Here is a 27,236-nt window from a genome sequence, read left to right as displayed (position 1 = left end):
GTTAGGAGTTATGGACCAAGAAAGGGATCTTGGTGTCGTCTTCGATAACACACTGAAACCTTCTGCTCAGTGTGCTGCTGCGGCTAGGAAAGCGAATAGAATGTTGGGTATTATTAGGAAAGGTATGGAAAACAGGTGTGAGGATGTTATAATGCCGTTGTATCGCTCCATGGTGCGACCGCACCTTGAGTATTGTGTTCAATTCTGGTCGCCGCATCTCAAGAAAGATATAGTACAATTGGAAAAGGTGCAGCGAAGGGCGACTAAAATGATAGCGGGGATGGGACGACTTCCCTATGAAGAAAGACTAAGAAGGCTAGGGCTATTCAGCTTGGAGAAGAGACGGCTGAGGGGAGACATGATAGAGGTATATAAAATAATGAGTGGAGTGGAACAGGTGGATGTGAAGCGTCTGTTCACGCTTTCCAAAAATACTAGGACTAGGGGGCATGCTATTAAACTACAGTGTAGTAAATTTAAAACAAATCGGAGAAAATTTTTCTTCACCCAACGTGTAATTAAACTCTGGAATTCATTGCCGGAAAATGTGGTGAAGGCGGTTAGCTTAGCAGAGTTTAAAAAGGGGTTGGACGGTTTCCTAAAGGACAAATCCATAAACCGCTACTAAACGGACTTGGAAAAATCCAAAATCCCTGGAATAACATGTATAGAATGTTTGTACGTTTGGGAAGCTTGCCAGGTGCCCTTGGCCTGGATTGGCCGCTGTCGTAGACAAGATGCTGGGCTCGATGGACCCTTGGTCTTTTCCCAGTATGGCATTACTTATGTACTTATGTACTTTATATTTGATTTTATTGTGCTCCTCCTGGATAAGGGCCGATAATAAATAATAAGTCTAAACATCTAAATCTAATAACATCTGTGTGCCTTATTGAGTTGCCAATGCGTAATGCATTGAAATCTTCCAGAGGCTTCCTTGTTCTCCACTTCCCAAATTGCAATAAAATTCAATACCAAACAATTTGTAATGCTGGATTCTCCTATAAATGTAATATGAGATGGAACTCCCTTCCTAAGCAATTATGTCAAACAACTGACTATTTCATATTTCACAAATTGCTAAAAACTTACTTATTAAGATCATCTCTCATTGACGAAAGCAACAAATTCACTGTTCGATCTTTAAGATGTACTATTCCTATTGATTTTTGCATTCTATTATTGTTATTATATTGTATTCATATACGTTTCTGTCTTTATAACTAACATAACTTGGATTTTTTATCAAATGTTCTATTTTTAATGTGATAACGCAATTCCAATAGTGCAAAGCTGTACAACAATTCAGTTCCAAAGACTCTACGTAGTCTTGCATTTCAACGCTAATGCGCCTTCTTCAGGAGTCAAATGAAAAATCTCAGCCACTGATGTTAAAAACACATAAATTGGCTAGAGAAACCAAAGTACCGCAGCACACTGAAATGCAATGGGAATTAGTCAAGCAGGCACAAAGCTGAATTGGCACGGTTAAATTTAGGTATAACCAATCTATGCCAGGTCAATGTCAGGCATAAAAGGATGCACCTAAGTGTGCTATGCAGTCTTCTATCATTTGTCCCCCTAATTTTGTAAAGGTCATCAAAAATTGCATGTGCAAATTTAGGTGTGTTTCTAATTTACGTGTGCAATTTAATTGAATAACAAGCCAATTAGTGCCAGTAACTGGTTTTTAAACAAGCAATTATTGGCACTAATTAGATTTAATCGGAACCAAAGCATGTATATTTAGGTGCAGGATCCACAACTAAAATTTACATGCAATCCAAAAAAAAGGGGGCACAGAAATGGGAGGGTCATGGGCATTTTGAGGCAGAATGGGGCATGGTCTTGGACGTTTTTGTTTTGTTCCATAATCGCTGAAAGACAAACACCCAAGTCCCGCCTTGAACACACCCCTGGCACGCCCCCTTGAGATTTGGATGTGCTTCTGATGGACTGCAGTTGGAGACGTCCAAAATTGGGTTTCGATTATACCGATTTGGACGTCCCTGGGAGATGGACGTCCATGTTCTGATTTATGTCGAAAGATGGACGTCCATCTCTTTCGAAAATGAGCCTGAAAATGTCCATAATTAAAGCAGTAATGTCTCTTACTAACAACAAAATAATTTTAGCATGAGTTAGGGGCCCTTTTACTAAAGGGTTGAGGCGTGGCCCAATGCAGGTTCCAGCAGCAGTTCCACCCCCAGTGCGCGCCATTTCCGGTGCTAGCAGAAATATTTACAAAATATTTCTGCAGGGGGTTACCTCCTGTTTCCAAGTGCCTTGTCTTGCACCTATTTTTCTATATAGCACAGGGGCGTAGCCAGACACCCAATTTTGGGTGGGCTTGGGGCCAAGATGGATGGGCAGAAGAACTCCGCCTTGTCCCACAAGTGATTGGGTCTCTCCCTCTCTCGCCTGCATGCCATATGGTCTCTCAAGCATCCCCCCTCCCCTGCATACCTTTTAAGTAGCAGATTTTCACCGACAGCGAACAGCAACTAATACACACTGCTCATGTCAGCCCCACAGCCTTCCCAACGATATAACTTCCTGTTTCCGCATAGGTGGGAATACATCAGAGGGAAGACTAAGGGGCCAGTGCAAGCAGTATGTATCAGTCGCTGCTCACTGCAGGCAAAGATCTGCTATTTAAAAGGTATACAAGGAGGGACAGTTGTTGAGAGTTTTCGGTTGGTGGGACTTGGGGATCCATGCCAGCCACATCATAGGTGTGCTGATACTGGGTGGGCCTGAGCCCAAAGTGGGTGGACCTGGGTCCACCGGGGCCCACCCTTGGCTACGCCACTGGTATAGAATACTAGCACAAGTGGGAAAAGGGCATCTAGATGTGAGGTGTGAGCATTTAAACTAGTCCTATAGGTGGTATAAATGCCTGTCCTTGGATGTAAGCTATGATACAACTTCTTGCCACCTACAAAAATGCAGTGCCTTATAAAATTATTTATTTATTTATAGCGTTTATATCTTTACTTTATTTATTTATTTATTTTTATTTATTACATTTGTATCCCACATTCCCCCACCTATTTGCAGGCTCAAAGTGGCTTACATAGATTTGTTAATATTGTCATTTCAAGATATCAAATACAGTTAGTAATGTGTAGCGATTAAGGAAGGGAAGAAAGAAGAAGGAAGAGATTGTTTAGGGTAGTTATAGAAGGTGGGCGTTCATAATTGAGTGGGTTAGTGAGGTATCCCACATATTCCCACCCAAGGGCAGGCCCAATGTGGCTTACAGGAATTTACAGAAAGCATACATCAAGTCTACAACAAACAGTCAATGGCATTGTAGTGAAAGAGGCTAGTAAGTAATAGCAGAGGTGGGGAAATGTGGAAAGAGAAATGGAATTCAATAGACAGCGGTGCGGGGCGGGTCAGGAGCATAAGCTTTCCCGAATAAGAAGGTCTTAAGGTATTTTTTAAAGGTCGGATGATCAGGGGTGATTTTCACAAATTTAGGTAGACCATCCCACAGTTGTGCGCTAATGTAGGAAAAGGTGGAAGCGTAGGTGGTTTTATACTTGAGGCCTCTGTAGATTGGGTAATGCAGATTTAGGTACAAGCGAGCTGATCTGTGAGAGTTATGCGGTGGTAAGCTGACAAGGGTGTCCATATACGCTGGGGCCTCTCCATAGAGAAGTTTATGCACCATTGCGCAAATTTTAAATGTTATTCGGTCCTTGACAGGGAGCCAATGCAGTTTCTCACGCAGCGGTCTTGAGCTTTCAAACCTCAATTTACCATAAATAAGCCTAGCAGCTGTGTTCTGGGCAGTTTGTAATTTTTTCAGAAGCATGTCCTTGCACCCTGCATATATCCCATTACAATAATCAAGGCGACTAAGGACGAAAGACTGAATTAAACTTCGAAATACTTCCCTAGGGAAATATGGCTTTATGCGTTTTAGCTTCCAAAGAGAGAAGAACATTTGTCTGGTGTTAGAGTTCGTGTGCTGCTCCAGAGTTAAGTGCCTGTCTATAATTACATCTAATATTTTTAGAGACTACACTACACATGCATATATCTATATCGTCTTAGGAAAAGGTGTAAATTTGTGTGTGTGGATTTATGCAGTACTGGGGCTGGGAATCTACTATATAAAGACATATAGAAGCCTATGCTCCCTTTTATAAAACAGGCTTAAAATAGTCTCCTTTTTCCAACTTTGACAAAGCATCCTTTTAAAATATTACCCCAGTGGCATAGCCACAGGTGGGCCCGGGTGGGCCGGGGCCCATCCACTTAGGGCTCAGGCCCACCCATTTAGTGCTAGCTAGTGGGGATCCCAAGCTCCGACAGCTGAAGACCTCCCTCCGATAGTGCTGAAAACACTGCTCTCCACTTCAGCAGTCTAAGCTTCCTAAGCTGCTGATACTGGCCTCATCACATGGGGGAGGGGAGGAGGACACTTGGTGCCCACCCACTTCTTGACTAGGCCCACCCAAAATCTGCTGTCTGGCTACGCCCCTGCATTACCCCCTTCTTGACTAGCTGTTGAAGAAATAGCCTAGTGGTTAGTACAGTGGCCTGAGAACTGCAACTCCTTGTGACTCTGGGCAAGTCACTTAACCCTCCATTGCCAGGCCAGGTTCAAAATAAGTACCTGTATATAATATGCAAACCATTTGATTTTAACCACAGAAAGGCAGTATATCAAATCTCATCTCCTTTCCCTTCCCTTTTTCTTTCCTCAGGTCACAGCAGAATGAGCAAAAAAAAAAAAAAAATAGTGATACTTTAAAATATATAGTGCTGAGGAAAGGTTTGTGATCCCCAACTATAATAATGAGAATTATAAGTTCTTATTGTGATGCTCGTGTTTAACTGAAGCCACTTTTTTCTTATGCAATAAAAAGGGTATTAATTAACCAATTCGGTCGATATTCTGCCAGCAGCGATCACTTTTGTTTTTTTTAATGCTGACTGTCACGGGCAGAATTAGCCTGGATATTCTGTGCTAGGCCATGTCCAGTCACCGGCACTGAATATTAAGGCTACTTGCAGTTGTGCTGGCCACCAAAGCTATGAGGTTCCCAATCGATATTCAGACGGGGCCTATATAAGACTCAGGTCCTAGCTTAATATTGGTTGGGACCCAAGATGTCTTTGTCCCTCTGATCTCTCCCCCCTCCCCTTCCAGTGAGATCTATACCCTCAACCCTGTGATGAGGTAAGATCCCCTCCTCCCAGACCCCCCCAGGTCAATACTCAATACATCCTCCCCCCCCCCCCCCCCCCCACACACACACACACACATACACTTTTTATGATACTATCTACATTAGGGTCTGTACTATGCCATATAATGTAATGCATGACTTATTTATATCTCCTTCAAATAAGTCATTAATACATGTATAAAATGTAGCTTTTATTGCACTTATAGATAATGTTCATGCAGTTTAGTGCATCAGTCATTCAGTTTCCAATTTGTTTCCTCTTTGCCTGCCCAACACTAGGGTTTACTGCAGTGTGCCAGTGTGTGTCCCAGAAAACAACAAGGCAAGCGATCTGCAAAATCCAACGTGGAAAACAAACTAGCAGATCAATATAATATCCCAAAAACTTTATTGAAGATACCGTATGTAAGACAAATGCCCGACACAGGCCGTGTTTCGCCCAACAATAGGGCTGTGTCAGGGGCTATAATAAACAACAAACATATCCAATTATGAAACATAAAAAAAATCATACAAAATATGTATCTCTATAAAAATGTACATAAAAACATCAATATGAATAATAGTGTACATGTAAAACATAGACATGAATTATAAACATTGAGAGTCCCTTTTGATTCAAAAATAATATCAACATTAAAAAATATATTAAAATGAACATATAAAATAACATTAAACGCAAATTATTATTTAAAAAAATATATAACATAAATATGCATATATAAAAATATATATATAAATATGTCAGAAACCTCAACATTGTAAATAAAAAATTAAAAAACATATATATTAGATATAAAATAACAGTGTGTGGCAGGTGCAATAAAATTCTCCCAAGTCTGCATCTTCTAGTACATTGTTTAACTCATAAAATATGCCAGCAGAGTTTAATCACTCTGCATAGGCGGTCGGTGGCCCAACTGTTTGGGGATGCTAAAGGGGGCGGGTTAGGGGTGGGGCCAGGGGCGGGGCTTGCATTCATAATTGTCTGACAACATAGAAAAAAAAGTAAAAAATAAGTCACAATTAATACCTTTTATTAAATTTAGATATTAAATATGTATCGTATGTCAAAAAATAAAGTGGTTGCTCAAAGCATATACTAACCACAATTGCTCAGCTGCAAAACACAATGCACAAATTTGTGCAAAAACACACTCAGAAACCTTACTGTACCATAACACTGGGCAGACCCTAATAAACCAATATACCACCCATACGGAAAATGCAGACCGTCAACAATATGAAACAAGGGATCATAATATCACAATTCTCATGTAGAGCCACAAAACACCCTTTTAGGGTGGATAGTGTTCACAATGAGCTCCTTTTATGAATGACTATATGTAGATCCTTCAAGAGGTAGTGTGTCATGATTTTGGCTCTAAAACCCTTTCTGATGATTTGGTGCCACCTTAGTAAGGCCAATACACAATCTCTCCACTGAAAAACACTATACACAAACTTGTGCAAAAGCACACTCATAACCTTACCAAACCATAACAGTACTAATTCCAAGGACAGGACAAGCTACAACCTTATGCATGGAAAGGCAGCACTGTAATTACACCGGGCTCTAAAACAGCAGTGCACAACCTAGTGAAACAAAAAAAACCCCAAAAAGGGCTGAAAATACTACACGCTAGCAGAATACTGCACCTTGATCACATGAAAAACACATGACACAACAGATATGAAGGCAAAATACTAAACTGGAAAGTTACCTCAAGAAGTCAGACTCAGCATGCAGCAATACTAGAAAAATTGAAACCTACATGCAAAACATCACAGATGCACATTTCCAAAAGCTGACATATTCCAGTTAATAAATTCTGAATAAAATACTTTTTTCTACCTTTGTTGTCTGATCATTTAGTTTTTCTATTCGCTTTGGTCCCAGTGTCTTCTGTTTTATGCAGGGTCTTCTTTCTATTTGATATTTTTTCTCTCACCACGTCCACCATCCTCCTGTGTCCTTATGCGTCCTGTCTACCATCTGTAGCCCTGTCCCTATCCTTCAGTATCCCGATCCAGCTCTTAAATTCAACAGTCCCTCCATCTATATCCAGCATTTCTCCTCACTCCCCTCCATCCATGTGCATATACTTCCCGTCCCTCCATCCATGTCCAGCACCTTCCTTCATTCTCTCCTACCCTTCCATCCAGTGTCATCCCTCTTTCTCTCTCCATCCTTCCACCCATTACCCTCTCCCAATCCTTCCGTCCATTGTCTCCCTCTATCTCCCCTTCCTTCTAGACAGTTCTCTCTCTTGACCCTTTTCCATTCAGCATGTCCTCTCTCACCCATCCTTCCAGTGTCTTTCCTCTGTCCCTCCCTACCAGGGTCTTCTCTCATTCTGACCCCTCCTTCCAGCATTTTTCCTCTTTCTCCCTCCTTTCATCCAGCCAGCATTTCTCAGTCTGACAGCTAGGGTCTCCCCCAGTCTCTCCCCAGCAGCTTCTCTCTCTCCTGCCCATGTCCCCTCTTTCGCTCCCCATCTCTTTCTGGCTCTCCCTTGCTTTATTCCATGTCCCTGGCTCTCCCCTGCTCCTTTCCATGGCCCCTCTTTCTCTCCCCAACTCTTTCTGGCTCTCCCCTGCTTTATTCCATGTCCCTGGCTCTCCCCTGCTCCTTTCCATGGCCCCTCTTTCTCTCCCCATCTCTTTCTGGCTCTCCCCTGCTTTATTCCATGTCCCTGGCTCTCCCCTGCTCCTTTCCATGGCCCCTCTTTCTCTCCCCATCTCTTTCTGGCTCTCCCCTGCTTTATTCCATGTCCCTGGCTCTCCCCTGCTCCTTTCCATGGCCCCTCTTTCTCTCCCCATCTCTTTCTGGCTCTCCCTTGCTTTATTCCATGTCCCTGGCTCTCCCCTGCTCCTTTCCATGGCCCCTCTTTCTCTCCCCATCTCTTTCTGGCTCTCCCTGCTTTATTCCATGTCCCTGGCTCTCCCCTGCTCCTTTCCATGGCCCCTCTTTCTCTCCCCATCTCTTTCTGGCTCTCCCTTGCTTTATTCCATGTCCCTGGCTCTCCCCTGCTCCTTTCCATGGCCCCTCTTTCTCTCCCCATCTCTTTCTGGCTCTCCCTTGCTTTATTCCATGTCCCTGGCTCTCCCCTGCTCTTTTCCATGGCCCCTCTTTCTCTCCCCATCTCTTTCTGGCTCTCCCTTGCTTTATTCCATGTCCCTGGCTCTCCCCTGCTCTTTTCCATGGCCCCTCTTTCTCTCCCTATCGCTCTCTGGCTCTCCACTGCTCTTATCCATGCCCCCTGGCTCTCCTCTGCTCTCCCTCTCTCTCCTCCTACCATTTCCCGCCAGTGACCACGTTCTCTTCTCACCCTCCGGCCCGGGCCTCTTTGCTGCAGCGCTGACATAAGAAGAAAAAGAAGCGCGGGGCCGCAGCAGCGTTCAGACATGCGCTGTCGGCTCTGCCGGTCCTCTGCCCCCCGGAACGGGAAATTGACGTCACGGGGCAGAGACAGCGCATGTCTGAACGCTGCTGCGGGCGGCCCCGCGCTTCTTTTTCTTCTTCTGTTATGCTGGCTGTACGTCTCGTTCGTGGCTGCCACTGCACTGCTCAACAGAAGCGGCGGCACGCGGCAGCAGAAGATTTGAACTCGGGAGTCATCTCGGGCTGCATTTAGAGGAGGTAGGCGGGGCTGTGGGGAAGGTCACAGCTGGGCTGGGGAGGCTTAGCCTCCCCAAGCCTCTTATACGGGGCGCCTATGTCACTCTGCCTTTTACCAGTAAGTAGCGTCAGGGCCATAGCTAGCTATGAGCAGGTGGTGTGACCAAATAGGGCACAAGGGAAGCAGGGATGCCAAAGGTGTACCCCATCCATTGCCTCCCCTGCTTAGCTGTGACACGGTGGGTGGGGTGGGAGTGTTAGGGGGCATTTCATACAGCTTGGGATGTTCCTGAATAACATTCACAATCAGCTGCAGAAAGGCTTGATTTGTAACGAGTCATCAAGGGGTCCTTTTACTAAGGTGCGCTGAAAAACGGGCTGCGCTAGTGTAGGCGCATGTTTTGGGCGTGAGCAGATCCATTTTTCAGCACACCTGTAAAAAAAAGGCCTTTTTAAATTTTTGCCAAAAATGGATGTGAGGCAAAATAAAAATTGACACATATCCATTTGGGGTCTGAGACCTTACCGCCACCCTTAACTTAGCGGTAAGGTCTCATGCGGTAACCGTGCGGTAATCATCTATGCACGTAGAATGATGATTACCTCCCGGTTTCAGCAGCGCGCAGGAAATAAAAATTATTTTCTGGCACACGTAGCGGGCACGTGTAAAAAAAATGAAATTACCACCCTGGCGGTGTGATGGAAAATATTAAGGACTGCTTTTCAGTCTTGCTTTAATCGATAATACATTTTTAAAATTTTCTGTCTTTGATCAAAAGTGACTTTCCTGGTATATCTCAAAGAACAGTCTGGAATGTAAGGCACATCTCAAGAACAATGTATGAGATAAGGCACACTCAAGAACAATGTATAAGATAAAGCAAATCTTAAGAACGATATATGAGATAAGGCACATCTCAAGAACAGGTTGGAATGCCTCTGAAGCCAGCTTGTGCAGGAGGGAGGCGGGGTATGCTTGAGGTTCGGGAGATAAGCCGCCTGGCCAGGGGTTTGTTTACCTGAACTGAGAGCATATGACTGAAACCTCATATACATTCCTGGATAAGTTTTAGCTTAATAAAAAGGGGGCTCATTCTGTGGATAGACGCATCATGCAGAAAAGACTTGTTCCTGGTCATATGGAGACTTTGGGCTTTCGCTGCAACGGGCCCCCCAGCTGATGAGATAAGGGCCTGAATGATGTAATTCCTGACCAGTGATGTTGTATATATATATTTTTTTGTTGTTGTTGTTGTTGTTATTTTACTTTTCTATAGCCTTCCTTTAGTAATGTACTCGATTAGTGTGTGTATTTCTTAATCACTGTGTAGTTGGAACAATAATGACTTATACATTCTCCATTTAAAGTACTAATAAAGAGTTTCATTTACCCAATACGAATCCAAAAGAATCTGTAGTATTTTATTCTGTGAGCAGTCTGCAATACCAAAGCAATACAGGCGGTAACTCCAAACTGACGTGAGTAGGATGCGCTTACGTACCTACACGGCTTAGTAAAAGGGCCCCCTAATGAGCAAAAAACTGAGCTACAAATTCTTGATTCTGTATCATGTACTAGTTTCTTTTCCAGAAATGTACCTGTAGTCATTATCAAAGCCTGGGACAAACAGAGAGAAGTGAGGAAGTAATAGAAAGGCCAGGGATCAATTGGGTCTGTGGCTGCTGCAGCAGGAAGGAATCGGGGCAGACTGGATGGGCCTTATGATGCTTATCTGCAGTCATGTTCTTTTATTTCTCTTTCTCCAAGTAATGCATTCCCTTCTTACTCGCTATTTCCCATCCTTCTGCCATCCATTCCCATTGTTTGCTTTCACTCTCCAAATGTTTCCTCAACCAGATTAGCAATGATTAAAATTAATTTTACTCTACTCGGGGATTCCAAGATGGCCCCACGCATATAGCAGAGCTGCAGACCACGATTTCCTTAAGCTTAAATTATGCCGAAACGAAGAGGGAAAGCTTCAGTCCGAGCTCCCCCGACACCTACCTCAACTCCTGTTGGTCCGATGGACAGATTTGGATGGTCTGCAGGACAAAGCAGACAGGTCGGGAGCGGTTCCTTAGGAGGCGCCAGCGCTACGGAGGGCATTGTGGCATCTCCAGGACTCGACATCACTCTGAGCCCCGACTAGAGAGCTCCGCCCCCGCAGCCCCAACGGACTAGTTCTCCCTCCCTCGAGAGGCCCAGTACCAGAAGATGAACGGGATCTATCTCTGAGTGAAACTCAATTTGAACAACTGGTGAGGGAGCCTGAGAGACAGATTTTACCTCAGAGAGAAGCAGTCCAAAATCCACCGGCGCGGGACAAGGCACAGAAACAGAGCAGGTCCCAGAACCTATGTTTGGAATACCTCCTGGAGTCTTGGTAAAACCGGCAGAGGTAACCCTTGATTCTTTGTGGGACTTAATGGCTCAAATGGCCCAATCATTACTTAAACAATCTAATTCTCTGTTACAAAAATCTATAGAGACTGAGAAAAAAGTGGAGAAAAATTCCTCTGATATAAAATCTCTTGAAAATCGGTTTGAAACAACAGAAAAGGAGGTTATGAAAGTTGGGAACATTCAAAGTGCTATGCTTTAAGATGTTTCAAACCTCAGAAATAAGGGGGAGATTTATGAAAACTATGTGCGAAGATACAATTTAAGATTTGTGAATTTTCCAATGGTAAATATGATTAGTCCATTAGATACGTTAAAAAGATACTTGAAGGAAATATTGAAAATTCCAGAAACTAATCTCCCACCATTTACTCAATCTTATTATACAAATCTTATTATACAAAAAGAGGGAGTATTAAAGCAACAACAATTACCTTTGGATGTAACAGATTTTTTGGAGACATCCGACACGGCACAGGCAACAGCTGCAACTTTGGTAGCGGCTGTAGCCCTGCTGCCAGATAAACAGTGGTTATTCAAATTGTTTTTTCGGAATAAAGCGAAGTTATTCCTGGGCCAAAGAGTATTATTGTTCCCCGACGTCTCAAGGGACACCCCAAAAGAAGAGGAAACCATTCCTACTATTAAACCCAGCTGTTTTACAACTAGGAGGCACATTCTATCTTAAGTTTCCCTGTAAATGTATTGCGAATTATAATTCACTTAAATATGTGTTCACGGACCCGGCTCATTTGACAACATTTGTGGCCTCAAAAAGAGTTATTGGAGTATAAAAAGATAGCTTTGTATCTTTTTGCTATATGCATATTTTCCACATAATGATTTCTTGTTTTGCCTAATATTCAATCACGGAATCCTTAAAATGTGGACTTAATTTATGTTTATTACCTATTTGTCTTTTATTTCCCTTGAAAGAATGTTGTGAATTTATGACACTTTCCTATTCAAGTGTAAACTCTTGAAATTTGTCATTTGAAAATTAAAAAAAAAATAAAAATTTTTTTTTTAAATTTTACTCACAGGCAGCCATCTCAGAGAAACCACTAAGGAGAAATGAAATTCTAGTACTACATAAACAAAGTTTCACTTGCTTACGGTCTTTATTTTGTTTTAAGTGTCTTAATTTCATTCAGATGTCCCTTACAGCATTTGCAAGGGTAATGAAAGGGAAAAAGAAGCCCCAGTTAATTATGTATAAATAAAACAACATGATAATTTAATGAGTGTTCTCTATTAATAATTCATTACTTTCCAAGGTAAACCAAACAGTGACGATGATTTTTCTTACCTTTACCTAAGGTAGAGAGAACGATCCCCTTTGTCAATTAACACATTGTTAAGATGTGGTGGCTACAAGCCCAATAGTGCATTGAGACAACGGTTACCCTCTTGAAAACACCATTTAGTCAATAAATTGCAAGGTGGAAAAAGACTTTACAAGTTAAAGAGGTGATTTTTGCAATATATTTTCAGTTAACTGCCCTGTCTAGCAACTGCTATCTCACTCTGGATCAGAGGAAAAAGCATGCAGAAACAGCTGTGAATGGTATGGATTTATCAATGAAAGTCTAATTTTGATTGGAATCTTCTAAATTGCTTTTATTTTCTTTCTTAAATAACAAAACACTGAGAAATATCTTTGGAGCAGAGGAGTAGCCTAATGGTTTGAGCAGCAGGCTGAGAACTGGTAGGCCTTAGTTCAAATCCTATGACAGCTCCTTGTGGCCATGGGAAAGTCAATTAGGGACCCTTTTACAGAGCAGCAGTAAGCCGGACCACTCGCTCTTTCGGGACTACAGCCGGCCCAACGCAGCTGCTGGCGGTAGTCCCGCCCTGAGTGCGCCATTTTCGGGGGAAAAAGAAAACCTCTGGAAATGGCTTGTGTGGCATTAACCCAGCGGTAATCGGGCATCACCGTGTACTGCACAGTTACCTCTGGATTAGCGCGAGAGCCCTTATCGCCACCTCAGTGGGTGGCGGTAAGGACTCCCTGTCACATGGCCATGTGGTAAGAGTTTTCTTACCGCATGGCCATGTGTGCCTGGGGGTCTTTTTACCCGCTGCAGTAAATAGGGCCCTGACATGTGTGAAAAATGGCCCCTGCTGCCAGCGCAGGGCCCTTTTCCCATAGCTTGATGAAAGGGCCCCTTAATTATATAATGTTGGGTAATATGGAGGGGAATAATCGAATGGGGACGCCCATCTCTAAGGGCACCCATCTCTAAAAATGGCCCCGTAAAGGGGCAGGGCAACCTGTATTATTGAAACAAGATGGGCGTCCATCTTTCCTTTTGATAATACGGTCGGGGACGCCCAAATCATGAAATTTAGGTCAACCTTAGAGATGGTCGTCCCCGGTTTTCGGCGATAATGGAAAGCGAGGACACCCATCTCAGAAACGACGAAATCGAAGCCATTTGGTCATGGGAGGAGCCAGCATTTGTAGTGCACTGGTCCCACTAACTGAATGGAAAAAGCCCTTCCCTTACCGATCCGGAAAGGAACGGGCACGCATGAAGGAAATTGCATGCAAATGAGCTGCTTGCTGTTAGCTCATTTGCACACGACTTCCTTCCTAAGGAGGGGAAGCGACAGCAGTTGAGGGAGTCCAAAATGTGGATGTTTGTAAGAAGGACATCCAGGCCTGCTATGCCTCCGATACCCCCTTTATTTATTTGGATTTTGGATCACAAGTAGCAGCAGTGGGATTTGAACCAGCCACCTCTAGATTGCAAGACCAGTGCTCTAACCACTAGGCCACTCCTCCACTCCACTCCCTTGAAATTTGGCCATCCCTGTGGGGTGCAGTTGAGGACGCCCAAAATGTCTGAAAGAAGGACGTCCACGCCTTTGTTATGCCTTCCGCTGACACACACATACCTCCCCCCCCCCCAGGAGCCTGCATACTGCCCCCACAGGGATGGCCAAATTTCAAGGGAGTGGAGTTGTGCACTAATACACTTTCCTAGTAACTGCCAATTGATGTTTTTATAAATTTATAGATTTTCTCCATTCAACCCTTAGCTCAAAGTCATGTTTTTTTGCTCCATGCATGTTCTAGCGTTCTACAGTCATTTTTTTAAAGTCAGTAAGGTGTCATTATACCAAGTAAACTGTATTTTTCTAATTGAGCTACACTTTCTTAAAGGAGCTATTTCATCCAGGACTTTTGGACCAATTTAATCCATTCCTACAGAGATAACTGGGGATCATCAACGGTATCTTTTAAAGACAGGAAAACATTAAACCAGAACTGATTATGGTCAAATTTTCCATTATATGATAGACTCTACATGAATTACTATAATAACTGTTAACAATTTTCCAATTCAGTGTAAATTCTCGTATGTAGTGATCTGACCAGGTGAAGGTTTTCCAAATTATATCTGTAAAGAATAATTCTGAAGTAACTTTTCTAGTACTGGCAACAATATCTAAATGGTGACCCATCACCTAATCTGTGAAGAATTAAGGTTGATAGGAAATCAAGGGGGTCTTTTAATAAGGCGCACTAGCTTTTTAGTGCACACTAAGACCTTTGAAGTCAGAATGATTGAATATTTTGACACCCAACAGACAGGACAACAAAGATCTGGGTTTTCTAGCCCATTATAAACCATAAAGTTATATTGCTCTGTTTGTCACCCTCCTCTCACCTATCCACCCCCATCCTGTTAGACTATCTCTGAAATGTTTTGATGTTCCCATGCATACCTCCTACCCATCCCCACCCTGTTAGTCTGTCAATGAAATGCTTGGATGTTTTACTTATATATACTGTCATCTACCACATTTGCTTATTTCCGATCTGACGAAGAAGGGCAACCTTCGAAAGCTAATCAAGAAACGTATTAAAGTTATGTCCAATAAAAAAAGGTATCATCTTATTTTCTTTTCCATGTTTTATTTTGTTTGATTTCTATTGATTACCTTTAAAAGTGGACTAACACGGCTACCACACCTCTCTAGCGCACACTAAAAATAGGCATGTGCTAAACGCTAGAGACGCCAACGTATTCCTATAGTAAAAGACCCCCATTAAAAAATCAGCTACATTAGAGTCTAGAGTATTCTCTAAGGGGTCCTTTTACTAAGGTGCACTATTATTTTCAGTCAGGTCCTTCTTCCATGTTCTGAAGGATTTTCTTTTAGCTCTACTAGCTTCCTTCATCTTACTTTTTAACCATGCTGGCTGTCATTTAGTCTGTTCATTTCATTTTTAGATTATCTAATGCACAAGATATAGAAAAAAAAGAAACTTTAGAGATATTTCTCTCCCTATTAAAAGTTATTTTAAAATCATTAAGTGCAGTTAAAACTATTTGGAGGCTCCAGGCTCACAGATGCTCATAAAGGGGCTCACAATGGGGCAAGACATACCCCTTTGGTTTGCCCCTTTGGCACAGCGCCTGAGTTGGCATGCTTCTGAGTCTCTTGGTGATGATGTCACTATTTTGAGCCTGACTCCTCTTACAATTGCCCATTGTAGATTGCAGAACAAAATGTTACCAGAGTATCATGCAGAGATCGAATCGCTAAACCACAAAGCTGTTGTCCTGATTATGGTGTGGGTGGGTAATGGCAGAGATAGTACAGCCTCAGGATTCAGCTGCTTTTGAGACTTTTGGTGATGATGTAACTATTTTGAGCCTGAATTCTCCCACAACCACCCAATGTAGATCACAGAATAAAAATCTTACTGGGACTTCATGCAGAAATGGAATCAGTAGAGCACAAAGATGACATCCCAATTTGGGATATGCAGTATAAGCACTTGTTATATTTCAATGGTGATGTAATATGGAAAGGGATAGTTAGGTCTGAAGTATTGGTAAGGTGCAAGAAGGTGATAGAGAGGAAGCTGAATTATATTTATTAGTCAGAGCCAGACATAAAATGACACTCTCTCAGCCCCTCCCCCTTTGTTTTTCCCCTCACCCTATCATTGTAATATAAGCTGTATAGTCAAACATTATTGGCTATCTTTTGTTTTTATTATCAATTAAACTTGCAGACTAAGAATAGTTTTACATATTGATATACCCTGCAATCAAGAAACCTTTGTTTTGGCTTTCTTGGTCTAAGGGGCAGGGTCTGTCAAGATTAAGCTAATTTCACATTTTCTAGTGGTTGCTTAATACACCTTAATATCTCACTAGAAACAAATTGACCAGCCCACAAATGGTGCTGAGATTTTGCTATGGAACACTATTCTATAAATGATGCTCCAGGTTGAATAGTGCTTAGAGCTCATTTCCACACCAAAAGTTGGGCACCGGTATTTATGCAGCCTGAAATTTGGTGTAAATGCCTGTGTCCAAGCATTTTGTCATGGAAATGGGACTATTCTATAATCCCACTGTGAAGAAGCAGTGCATTTTAAGTCTGTAAAATGTATTGGATATTTTCCTACATTGATTATGTTCTGAAGCGTATTTGTCCTATTTTTCCAGCAGGTGGTGTTTTCTGTAAAGCTGTTACAGAGAACTGAGTGGGTTTTTTTTTAGTTTGATACAAACAGGAAGCAAGGAGCAGTATATATTTGAAATCTTGTTGACTGGGCTCTGATTGTCCCAGAAGCTCATTTCATTTGGACTTTACTGGATTTGAGTTCAGCTTCAACCCAGGAGAAGAGAGCGCTTTGCTGAAGCCCTGTAAAAAAGTTATATTTGGTAACTGGTGAACAAGCTATATATGTCCTGATCTTCTCAAGTACTTTCTAGGAAGTATGCAGATGTTTAGTTAGTTTTCTAATTGATCCATTTTTTTTAGTTACTTGTTACTGTTTGCTAAATGCACATTTTTTTGTCCACTGTTCCAAGTTCTGAGAATAAACACATTTGTTTGTTTGTTCTGCCTGTCTGGGCTGATAAAGAATCCTGGTGGTGTGTGTGTTGGGTCTATTAGTACTTTCTGGGAACTGTGGGACCACTGGGAGTGTGGCCTCAGTAACCTAGAAATCACTGGGGATAACTTGAAAGCGGGAGACTCACCCAGAGGCAGTTGGGACCCAGTCAGTGGGAGCAGGGTGCAAGTGTAGAGCACAAGTGGCAGCAGCAGGCGGACCTGAACTATGCTGAGGATAGACCCTCTAAGTGGCCACGAGGTAACCCCAGGTGAGTGGCTAGGCATTTTGTGACACCCACACATGACGTTTAGGAATGTCCCTGCCACTCCCCTCACCACACTCCCCTTTGGGTTGCATGCTAGAGGATTAAGGGCTCCTTTTACAAAGCGGCGGTAAGCCCAATACGGGTTTACCGTTCGCTATACAGGAAGTACTGCCAGGCTACCGCAGAAGGGTACCTCAATGGGTAAGTGTTTTACTTGCCACCCAGCCATTTCCTGTCAGAAAGCAAGACTTCCCTTTTACCAGCTGCAGTAAAAGGGGGACTCAGCATATATGTAAAACATGCACAGACACCAGTGCTGGCCTCCTTTTCCCACAGCTTAGTAAAAGGGGCCCTTAGACATGCCAGATTATAGAATAGTAATTACTTAAATCCCAGCCATCATAAGATAATAATATGTGACTCAAGTGTCGCTTAAACTTTTATCATGAACGTTGGCTTTTTCTTTTTTTAAGGGTCCTCAGAATACATGGCACACTTAAGCACATACTGTTTCTTTCATGCAAAAGTGGTTTACTGTTTCTTTCATGCTGTTCCACGTGCTGGCATGAAGTCTGATCTTATTAGCAGCCAGTGGAACAGCATTCTAAAAGCTAAGTACAGCATTTAGAGTCTATTGCAGTAAAAGTATGTTAAAGACATTTTATTTCAAAGTACTGAAGAAAAAGATTTTTGCTAAAAAATTTGGGATCTGTGAGGAAGGGACCACTTTTGCATGAAAGAAACAGTATGCGCTTAACTGTACTGTGTATTCTGAGGACCCTTAAAAATGGGGGGTTTTTTAAACTTATTGTTGATGATAAAAGTTTAAGCGACAATTGACTCAGATATTATTATCTTATGATGGCTGGGATTTAAGTAATTACTTGAAGTATTGCCCTGCTGCACAAATATTGCCCTACTCTTTGGTGGATTTAGATTATAGAATAGAGCATGGAGAAATGCACACTCAAATTTCAAATATTGTCAATTAACTGCAATAATTGACTGTTACATCAATTATTTGCTATTAATTGGCTTGTAAACTAATTAAGTTGCATACAGATCTTTGATCTGTGCACACATTTTGATACCGAAACCTTGACCCCATATATAGAATTTGAGGGATAATGGCTGGTTGATCTGGGCCAGGGAGAGTTACCATATTTCAGGTATATAACCCACAATCATGAGGAAAAACTGAAAGAAATCCACCCTGCTAATTTAAAAAGAATAGAAAGAATACAAAACACAGCGGCTCGCATGATTTGTAGGGCTCGGAGGGATGACAGAATAACACCTCTGGTATGCCAACTTCATTGGCTTCCGATTGAAGCAAGAGTTAAATTTAAAGCACTCGCTCTGACACATAAGGCTTTTCATTCACTTATTCCTAGCTATCTATCAAATTTGATGATTCCCTACTCTCCTATGTGGACACTTAGATCATTAACAGATAATAGGTTAGTCATTCCGCCGCTTGCTAAGGCTCGCTGGGAATCTACATGGGGATCAGCTTTTTTCTTTTTGTCTCCCTCTCTTTGGAATGGGCTTCCAAAAGAGATTAGATTAGAGAAGTCCTACATTCACTTTTGAAAACTTCTGAAAACTTTTCTCTTCCCGAACTGTATTGAACAGAGCTTATAATAGTAGAGAAGGTGTAGAAGTTTAGGCTAAACTGTATTTAATTTGTAGATTTTACTAGATATGTACATCTTTGTCATTTTGAGTTGCTGGGCTTTTCTATCAATGATTGGAGTTCTCATTTGTTTGCATGTATGAGTTGTATTTTTTAAAAATGTAAGCCGTATTTGCGGAGCTTAAGCGAGAACACCATTTGGCTCAGACTGATCATTTTGCATATTTGCAGATTCAGCATTACCTGAAAGCCCTGGGCTGGATTAACCTTAGTGAAGATGTACAAGACACCTTAAATACGGCTATGACCCTTGGAGCCCAAAACTCCGTGCCCCTCCGATATCACCACAGGTTCCTCCAGGACTCTACAGAGGACATTGATTACATTAGCAGAGCACAGGCCTGGGCCAGAGACTTGGAGACCGAAGTAACAACAGAGATATTCAAAGACTTTCTTCGTTCAGCCCAGAGCGGCGCAATTTACACGCGTCATTGGGAGTTACAGTATAAATTTGCGATGAGGCTGTATATTTCTCCATCAAGAGCACTGAAAGCGGGGTTTGGTGACTCTGGGGCGTGCCCCAGATGTGGATAATTACTTGCAACACTTGGTCATATGTTTTGGCATTGCCCTAACATAGCGGACTTCTGGTCTTGGGTACTGGCCGAAATTCAGACATACTGGGGTTGCACCATACAGAAACATCCGTTGCTGCTCTTTGGAATCTACAAAGAGTCTACACCTACAGTTCCAGGACTCACCTCTTTCCTCAGACGAGCAGTGTTGATTGGGAAAAAGACTATATTATTGAACTGGCGAGAAACAACAACCCCGCCAATAAGCGTTTGGAGGACGCAGATGATTGACCTACTAAAACTAGAAAGATGTGGAGTTAGGGATTTCGCCTCCAAGGAAGGCAGGAGCCTAGAGAAAACGTGGGCGAACTTTTGGGATACACTACAGCCAGCGGCAAGAAGCAGAATACTGAATTGAATACGTTGGTGGACAGGATCCGTGTGACTTGGACTCCTTGCAGAGAACAGAGACAGTGTGGGGGGTAGGGGGGAAGGGAGGATTTTGGGGGAGGGATTAAGGGATTTGGACAGGGAAGGAATGTTGGGAAGGTTCTTTGTACCTGTTTTGAAAATGTTTCTGCAGATTGTCTTTTCCATGACATGTCTTGTTCCTTTTGAAACTTAATAAAAATGATTTAAACATAAAAATGTAAGCCGTTCTGTTTTGCAGCAGCAATAAGAAACGGTATATAAAATGAATAAATGACAAATGATTGATATTCTGCAGAAAAGAAGGAATCAAGTAAAAAAAGGTTTTGTACAGCCCGTACCCCTGTGCTCCCTGCACATGTTCAGTTCTTTGTGCCTACATAAGCATGAGCAGGAGTGTGGGCATGGGTGGCCGAGGCACGCCGACAATGCTGGACCGGAGGAAAAGCAAGGCCAGCCGACATGAAGGAAAGGTTTACCTTAAATTTACTGGTTGTCCATGTACAATGCCAAAGAAAAAGTCATATACAGCTGACTTCAAATTATTGGCAGTCGAATACACAAAAGAACATGGAAATCGTGAAGACGGGCATATGTTTACTGTTGATGAGAAGTCTATCCGTGAGGGATGCAAAGCTGAGGAAAAACTGAAAGAAATCCACCCTGCAGAACATTTCAATAACACCGATGATGATGATGATACAGACTTTGAAGGTTTTCGTTCTAGCAATGAACAAGACAATATTTGAGATACTGTTTTATGCTGACCATTTGGAAGATTTTTTGCTATAGATCTGTTCAATGCCTCCTTATAAGGTATATTACCAAAATTACCTATGGGAACTTTACTAAATGCTTGCAGGCTCTTTTCCATCCATGGCAGCCAATGGGAATTGCATGCAAATGCATGCAAATGAACTAATTAGAATTTAAATGTGCATTCCGTGGGATGTACAACAGTTTACCAGTGATGCATAGCAAGGACTGCCTACCCGTAGCGAGCAACATTTACCAGGAGGTCTGGAGCAGCTGTAGGCAGTGGAATCTTGTCACTCTTGTGCAGCTGGGCTCTCTCTTGCAGCTCCACACAGCACAGCCAGCTCTAGCCCATTTCGGTGTTGATTTGTAATTCCGGGAGAAGATGCAAGTTCCGAACGGTTGCCTAACAAAGGCGTCTGATCCCAGATGTTAATCTCACCTCAGCAGGCTACGTGATTGAGAGCCCGCTGTCTCTTTAAGGGCATGGACCTGGAGAAAGTCATGTTTGTAAGGGAAAAAAGTTATGCTGCTCTGGAGGTTAGCGTGGAAGGGGGGCAGCTCTGGTGGTCAGCGGGGAAGGAAAGCAGCTCCCTCCTGCTACTGCTGCTTTGCAGCGGCCTTTCCAGCTCTGGACTGCTATGAATGACTTGAAGTGAGCATTTTAAAATTACTGTGTATCAGCAATACACACTGTTTTCATACACGCAGCACGTATGAAAGCTGCAAAATGCTGTGGAGGGCTTTTTAGGGCATGCACAGCTTTGCGAGTAGATGCTCTGCACACGTCCTGGCAACCTTCCCTATGAGCTGCATAGTAAAAGTCCATGCAGTTCATTTGCATGTGATTTCTTCTGAGAATTACTCGCTATTTCCACCTCGGTAATTTTTACCGAGGTGGAAATAGTGAGTGGTTCTTTCCGGGGACTTTTGTGCATCGGCCCCTGATCTTCAACTTACATGCCCAGTGCTGTATGTCTTTGTAGTCCCTGATTCTTTCTGTTGAAATCAATTCTTCCGGGCCAAAACAGTGTGTCAGGTTAGGGTCGCCAGAAATCAAGAATTAGCTTAAAATGTCCCTACAGGAACTGGATAAAGTAGCATCTCTGCTGATCTGACTCATCAAAAATGTAACAAAAGTTTCCTGAAATGAAAAAAAAAAATCACTCCCACTCATTAGACTGATTTATTTGTATTCCCTAAATTCTAATATAATTTATAGTAATTGCATTTATTTTTTTTTAATTTATAGAAGTCTTTATTGAACTTTGTTGATACAAAACAAAAGGTAATCATCACATTACAATGCGATACTTAAGCAGATATCTTCAGGCAAGTCAAACATGCTGAACACGCACAAAGAAGAAACAATGACATTTAGTATGTATCATGGTTATAATAACTCCCAAGTATCCTTCAACATGTTTCGATTTTATGAAACAGAAATCCCCCAACCCTAAGAAAACCCCTCCCCCCACCTTAGACCCTCCCTATACCAACCTCTGTTGCTCCCTCGTGTCACTCAGGCCAAGTGCACTCATCCCTACTGCACACTCAAAAAAGGCATCCATATCTTTTCCCACCTAGGCAAGGTCCTCCTTTTAACTGCAGTCAGCCTCTCCATTTCACATAAATAACGCACCTTTGTTATCCATCGTACCAACGATGGAACCAAGGGTGACTTCCAACTCTGTGCCAAGTTTACTCGAGCAGCCTGTAAAATCCCCCTCACCAGGAGCCACTCATTCCACTTTGGTTTGATTAGCTTTTAGAAAAACACTATAGCGGTTAGTAAAATAAGGGTACCCGGTCAAAATAGCCCTGACAAAAAAGCTCCAAACAAAAAAAGCTCCCGACATAATAGTCCCTGACATAACAGCCACTGTCAAAATGGCCTGCCCCACAATATAGCCCTTGACAAATTAACCCCCTGACAAAAGGGCCCGATCAGGCTGCCCAGAATATGGTACTACATTATTTTTCTAGAGGGCTATTTTGTGGGAGGGGACATTTTGACAAGGGGATTTTGTGGGAGGCTGATTTGTCAAGGGCTATTTTGTTGCAAGGCTGTTTTGTCGGGGCTATTTTGTCAGGGCTATTGTGTTGGGGTGCCCAAAATAAGACATCTCCTCAAATTAACTACACCCACTGAAGATTTCTGTCTCCTTACACTGTGCCTACATAGTTTAAAAAAAAAAAAAAAAGATGGATTTCTGGAAATGTAATTCCTTGAAGAAAATCATTCATTCTGATATGTACATGTTCACTACATTGGCTTTCTACCAATTCATAAACTTTACCTTATGGAAACTAATTTTTGATCATTAAGACAAGAGCTAACTTAAGTGGATAAGTTAGATGGTGGTTTAACATGAGACTTTAATGGCGATTCCACCCATGTAGCTAAACTTAGCTTTGTGAAATTTCCTCTGCTATAAAGGGCAGCTGGATAACATATTTTCTTCACCGATACTAGCTCACGTTTTGTGTGACACCAGTACAAACTAAACTTATCTGAAGAAATGGCTACGCATGTGTTAGAAAAAAAAAAAAACCTTTCAGCACATTTCCAACATGAAATAGAAGTTTTAAAGAATCCAGGTCTTACCTGTATGGCATTCCAGTAGTGGAGGCTGTGGTATATTCATAGGACAGTTCGCAAATGCTCAAGTACCAATTCATCTCCAGTTCCCTCATGAGAGCCAGCCTCTGGGCCCTCTGCTGCATTTGTCTTTTTGCCTGACCATGGTCTGTAGAGTTTTTTACACCCCTCTCTCTGCTACTCACAGAAACAACAGAGTATTTCCTAAACTTTCCACTATCTTCTGCACTTTGGTTATTACCAGCTCCCCCAGTACGTGCTGCGAGCATTGTCTTGATGGTGTGAAAGAAGGCACCACTTGTCACTAAGTCACTGTCATTAAGTTATTTAAATTGATTTTCTGCAGCTCCTTCCTTCCCATATAACCTTATCCTGACTCTACAGCTGTAACTAGATCCATGTAGACTTGGCTCAAACTGAAAGAAAGATAGTTGCCTCTTTTTAGAAACAGCCCTTACAGCTCTCTGGTTGGAACACTTAAAATATTTTAGTTCCAGGGAAGGGAAACATTTTTTTTAATGTATCCTGGCTGTTTTTGAAGACCTTCTCATTCACAGAAGGGCAAACAGGAATGACACTTGAAGATGTCTTTGGGGCTGAATTTTACTCCTGTGCTGTATGTGGGCCAGGGCGGACTTTCTTCAGAGACTCTGACCTTAAGGCTGTTATATAATTGCTTTACAGTATTCTTCAATGTTTATATTTCTGATATTGTTTCATATTAGTCCTACCCTTAGTCTACCATTGCCAACTTTATTTCATTGATTCTATTCATTTTTCTATTTACACTGTTAAACCAAATTGTAAGTTTTATGTTAAAAGTTTACCTGCTGTACACCCACTTTGGTTGAATCTCTTCATAAAAGTGGTTAATGAATCCCAATAAAGAAATACAAATAAATAAAAGCTATTCTGTAACATGACCCCATTTTGAAATATCATATAAGGGACCAAATAAAATCAGATCAAGAGATAAAAAGAAATTGCCACATCTTTGCAGAAGCTCTTTAGATAAGTTAGAATTATTCAGTGTTGGTAAAAATGATTCTATTACAGACAGAGGTATCAGCAACTTTTAACGCACTTCTTCTTCATCGAAAATGGGGGGAAAAAAGTGCCCTTGAAATTTAGGGGCCCTTTTACAAAGCCGTGTAGGCGCCTAAACATGCCCAACATGCACCAATTCAGAACTATCATCTGGCTACCTTGTGGCCTGGTCGGTAATTTCATTTTTTACATGCACCCACTACTCGTGCCAGACACTTTGTGGCACACAGCCCTATCCGGGCAATAACTGGCATTGTACGCATGCTGATGATTACCGCCCGGTTAATATGTGAAACCTTACTGCTAAGTCAATGGGTGGCAGGTAAGGTCTCAGGCCCAAAATGGACACTCTCCAATTTTCATTTTGTCGCACGTCCATTTTCAGTTTTTAAAAAAAAGGCCTTTTTTGCAGGTGCTCTGAAAAATGAACCTGCGTGCGTCCAATCCCCGCATCTATACCAGCGCAGGCCGCTTTTTGGCAAACCTTAGTTAAAAGGACCCCACAGTACATTAATGTAACAGTCAGGGGCGTAGCCAGACACCAAATTTTGGGTGGGCCTGGGCACAAGATGGGTGGGCAGAAGAACTCTGCCCTGTCCCACAAGTGATTTGGTCTCTCAATCTCTTGCCTGCATGCCATATGGTCACTCAAACATCCCCCTCCCCCGCATACCTTTTAAATAGATTTTCACTGGCAGCAAGAAGCAACTAATACACACTGCTCATGTTGGTCCCACAGCCTTCCCTGATGCAACTTCCTGTTTCCACATAGGTGGGAATACATCAGAGAGAAGGCTGTGGGGCCGGTGCGAGCAGTATGTATCAGTTGCTTCTCGCTGCTGTTTACAAGGTATGCAGGAGGGACAGCTGTTGGGAGTTTTCAGCTGGTGGGGCTTGGGGATCCCTGCCAACTACATCATAGGTGTGCTGCTACTGGGTGGGTCTGAGCCCAACGTGGGTGGGCCTGGGCCCACCCAGGCCCACCATTGGCTACGCCACTGGTAACAGTACTCAATATCATTTTATCCGAGAAATATGTCTTCAATAACTAAATTCAAACTCAAAATTGTTAACATGTTCACTTTGAAGCTGTTGAACCCGCGGTCAGGTAGCAGAGCTGAATATTGTATGGGAATTTATCAGTTCCCCTGGGATTCAATGAGGTCAAAGGCAACAGTGACTCTTATTTAAATATTTAACAGTAAAGGAACTATCAAAATACAATGCCGGTCTTATGATGGAAATAAATGAGCCATAGTATCAAGAGTTTCTGCTTGAAGAATAAAGAACATGTTATTTTACCTGTCAATCTGTTAGCAGCTCATCTTGGTGACATCAGTACACGGAGTCTAGTTATACCGAAGAAAGTGTGTTATCCTCAGTGTGAGGTAACACCAGACAGAGCTATGAAAAATGTACAACACAGGCACATCAGATAACCATTCCTAGAAAGGCAATCCAGCTGTTTAAACATTGATGGCAAGGTTCTCCTTCCGATTCTCTTTTAAAGATTTTATCCGTCAGCTGCACTAACTGTGTATGATTATGGCACAGAAATTAATTTTACAACAAAACTGTAGCACCGTCTACAACATGATATTATTTCACTTATGCAGATAGAACTAACGCCTCTAAATTAAGAAACTTAACTTTCTGTACTGGAAGATCATCTTATCCTTAATCTGGTGTGGTAGTTGGCTGAGGGTAATTGGATCAATATATAAAGGAAGCCCGAGGAATTGCCTGAGGGCAATATAACATTGGCATCGCTCCTGCTGAAGGCTATGACTCTGTAATTTTATTTTAAAGTGGGTAAGGTGGGGGTGAGGAAAAAGGGATACAAGGATGGTTAAGGAATCGCGAATTTATTTAAATGATTTATTTATGATTGAGGAGGTAATTTAATAAATAAGAGAAGGACAAAGAGACAATTTAAATTAATTTAATTTGCCCCCCCCCCTTTTTACAAAGCCACGCGGCAATGCCAACACAGCCCATGAATGGGCTGTGTCGGCATTGCTGCATGGCTTTGTAAAAGGGGGGGGGGGTGCTATGAACTGCAGGGTGATAGAAATTAAATTACTTTTATTTTTAAGTACTGTTATGGGGAACTGTTGGCACTTATCTGAAGTTCAGGACCAGTGAGGGGAGAAAGGTGTTAATGTAGCATGGACTGGTGGGAATTACGAGGGCGGGAAGAGAAAGAAAATAGAGCGTTCAGTTTTGAAGAGTTGTGTGAGGAAGGGCTAGGGTGGTGGGTGGTGAGAGAGTCAAAGAGGAGGCTACTAATTGCTAATTTTGTTCCCACCCACCCCACCCCTCTTTTTGTTGGGAATTCTGTTTGGCCTTGGAATTTGTTTGATGGGGATGATGTTATTACTTTTGTGTGTGGTGTTTTATATTTGTATTGGGGGTTGGGGTTGTTTGAAATGGGGTGGGGTTGGGGGGGGGGTCACAGCTGCAGAAAGACAATAAATATTGGTAAATGGCCTGCAATTGTAATTAAATTATTATTTTATTTGGGATAGGAGATCCTGGTGTGCGAGACGCCAAAAACTGAGGTGAAGACTTGTCGATACTGCAGGTGTCACTGGAAATACATTTGAGATGAATATTTAAATACATTTAAAGTGAAATTGGGCGCTAGTTTGGCATCAACTAGCAACTTAGGGCCCCTTTTACTAAGCCGTGAAATTACACACCCAACACTCACCAAAACTGACTTACCGCCCAACTACTGCGTGCTTTTTGCGGTAATTTCATTTTTGGTGCGTGTCCGCTACGTGTGTCTGAAAAATAATTTTTATTTTTGGACATGCACCGT

General features: G+C 42.3%; 1 protein-coding gene across 1 annotated transcript in view; it reads right to left on the bottom strand.

The window, feature by feature from the left end:
* LOC115478535 (voltage-gated potassium channel subunit beta-1) overlaps positions 1-23,638 on the bottom strand; it is a 296,142-nt gene extending 272,504 nt beyond the window's left edge. The window contains exon 1 of the mRNA XM_030215947.1: positions 23,372-23,638. Within this exon, the coding sequence (XP_030071807.1) occupies positions 23,372-23,634 (263 nt within the window). The 5' untranslated portion in view covers positions 23,635-23,638. The remainder of the gene's footprint in view (positions 1-23,371) is intronic.
* Positions 23,639-27,236: the final 3,598 nt, after the last annotated feature.

This window comes from Microcaecilia unicolor, chromosome 10, assembly GCF_901765095.1.
Source record: "Microcaecilia unicolor chromosome 10, aMicUni1.1, whole genome shotgun sequence".
Lineage (NCBI taxonomy): Eukaryota > Metazoa > Chordata > Amphibia > Gymnophiona > Siphonopidae > Microcaecilia > Microcaecilia unicolor.
The sequence above is the reverse complement of the archived record's forward strand: the minus strand, read 5'-3'. Positions and strand labels throughout refer to the sequence as shown.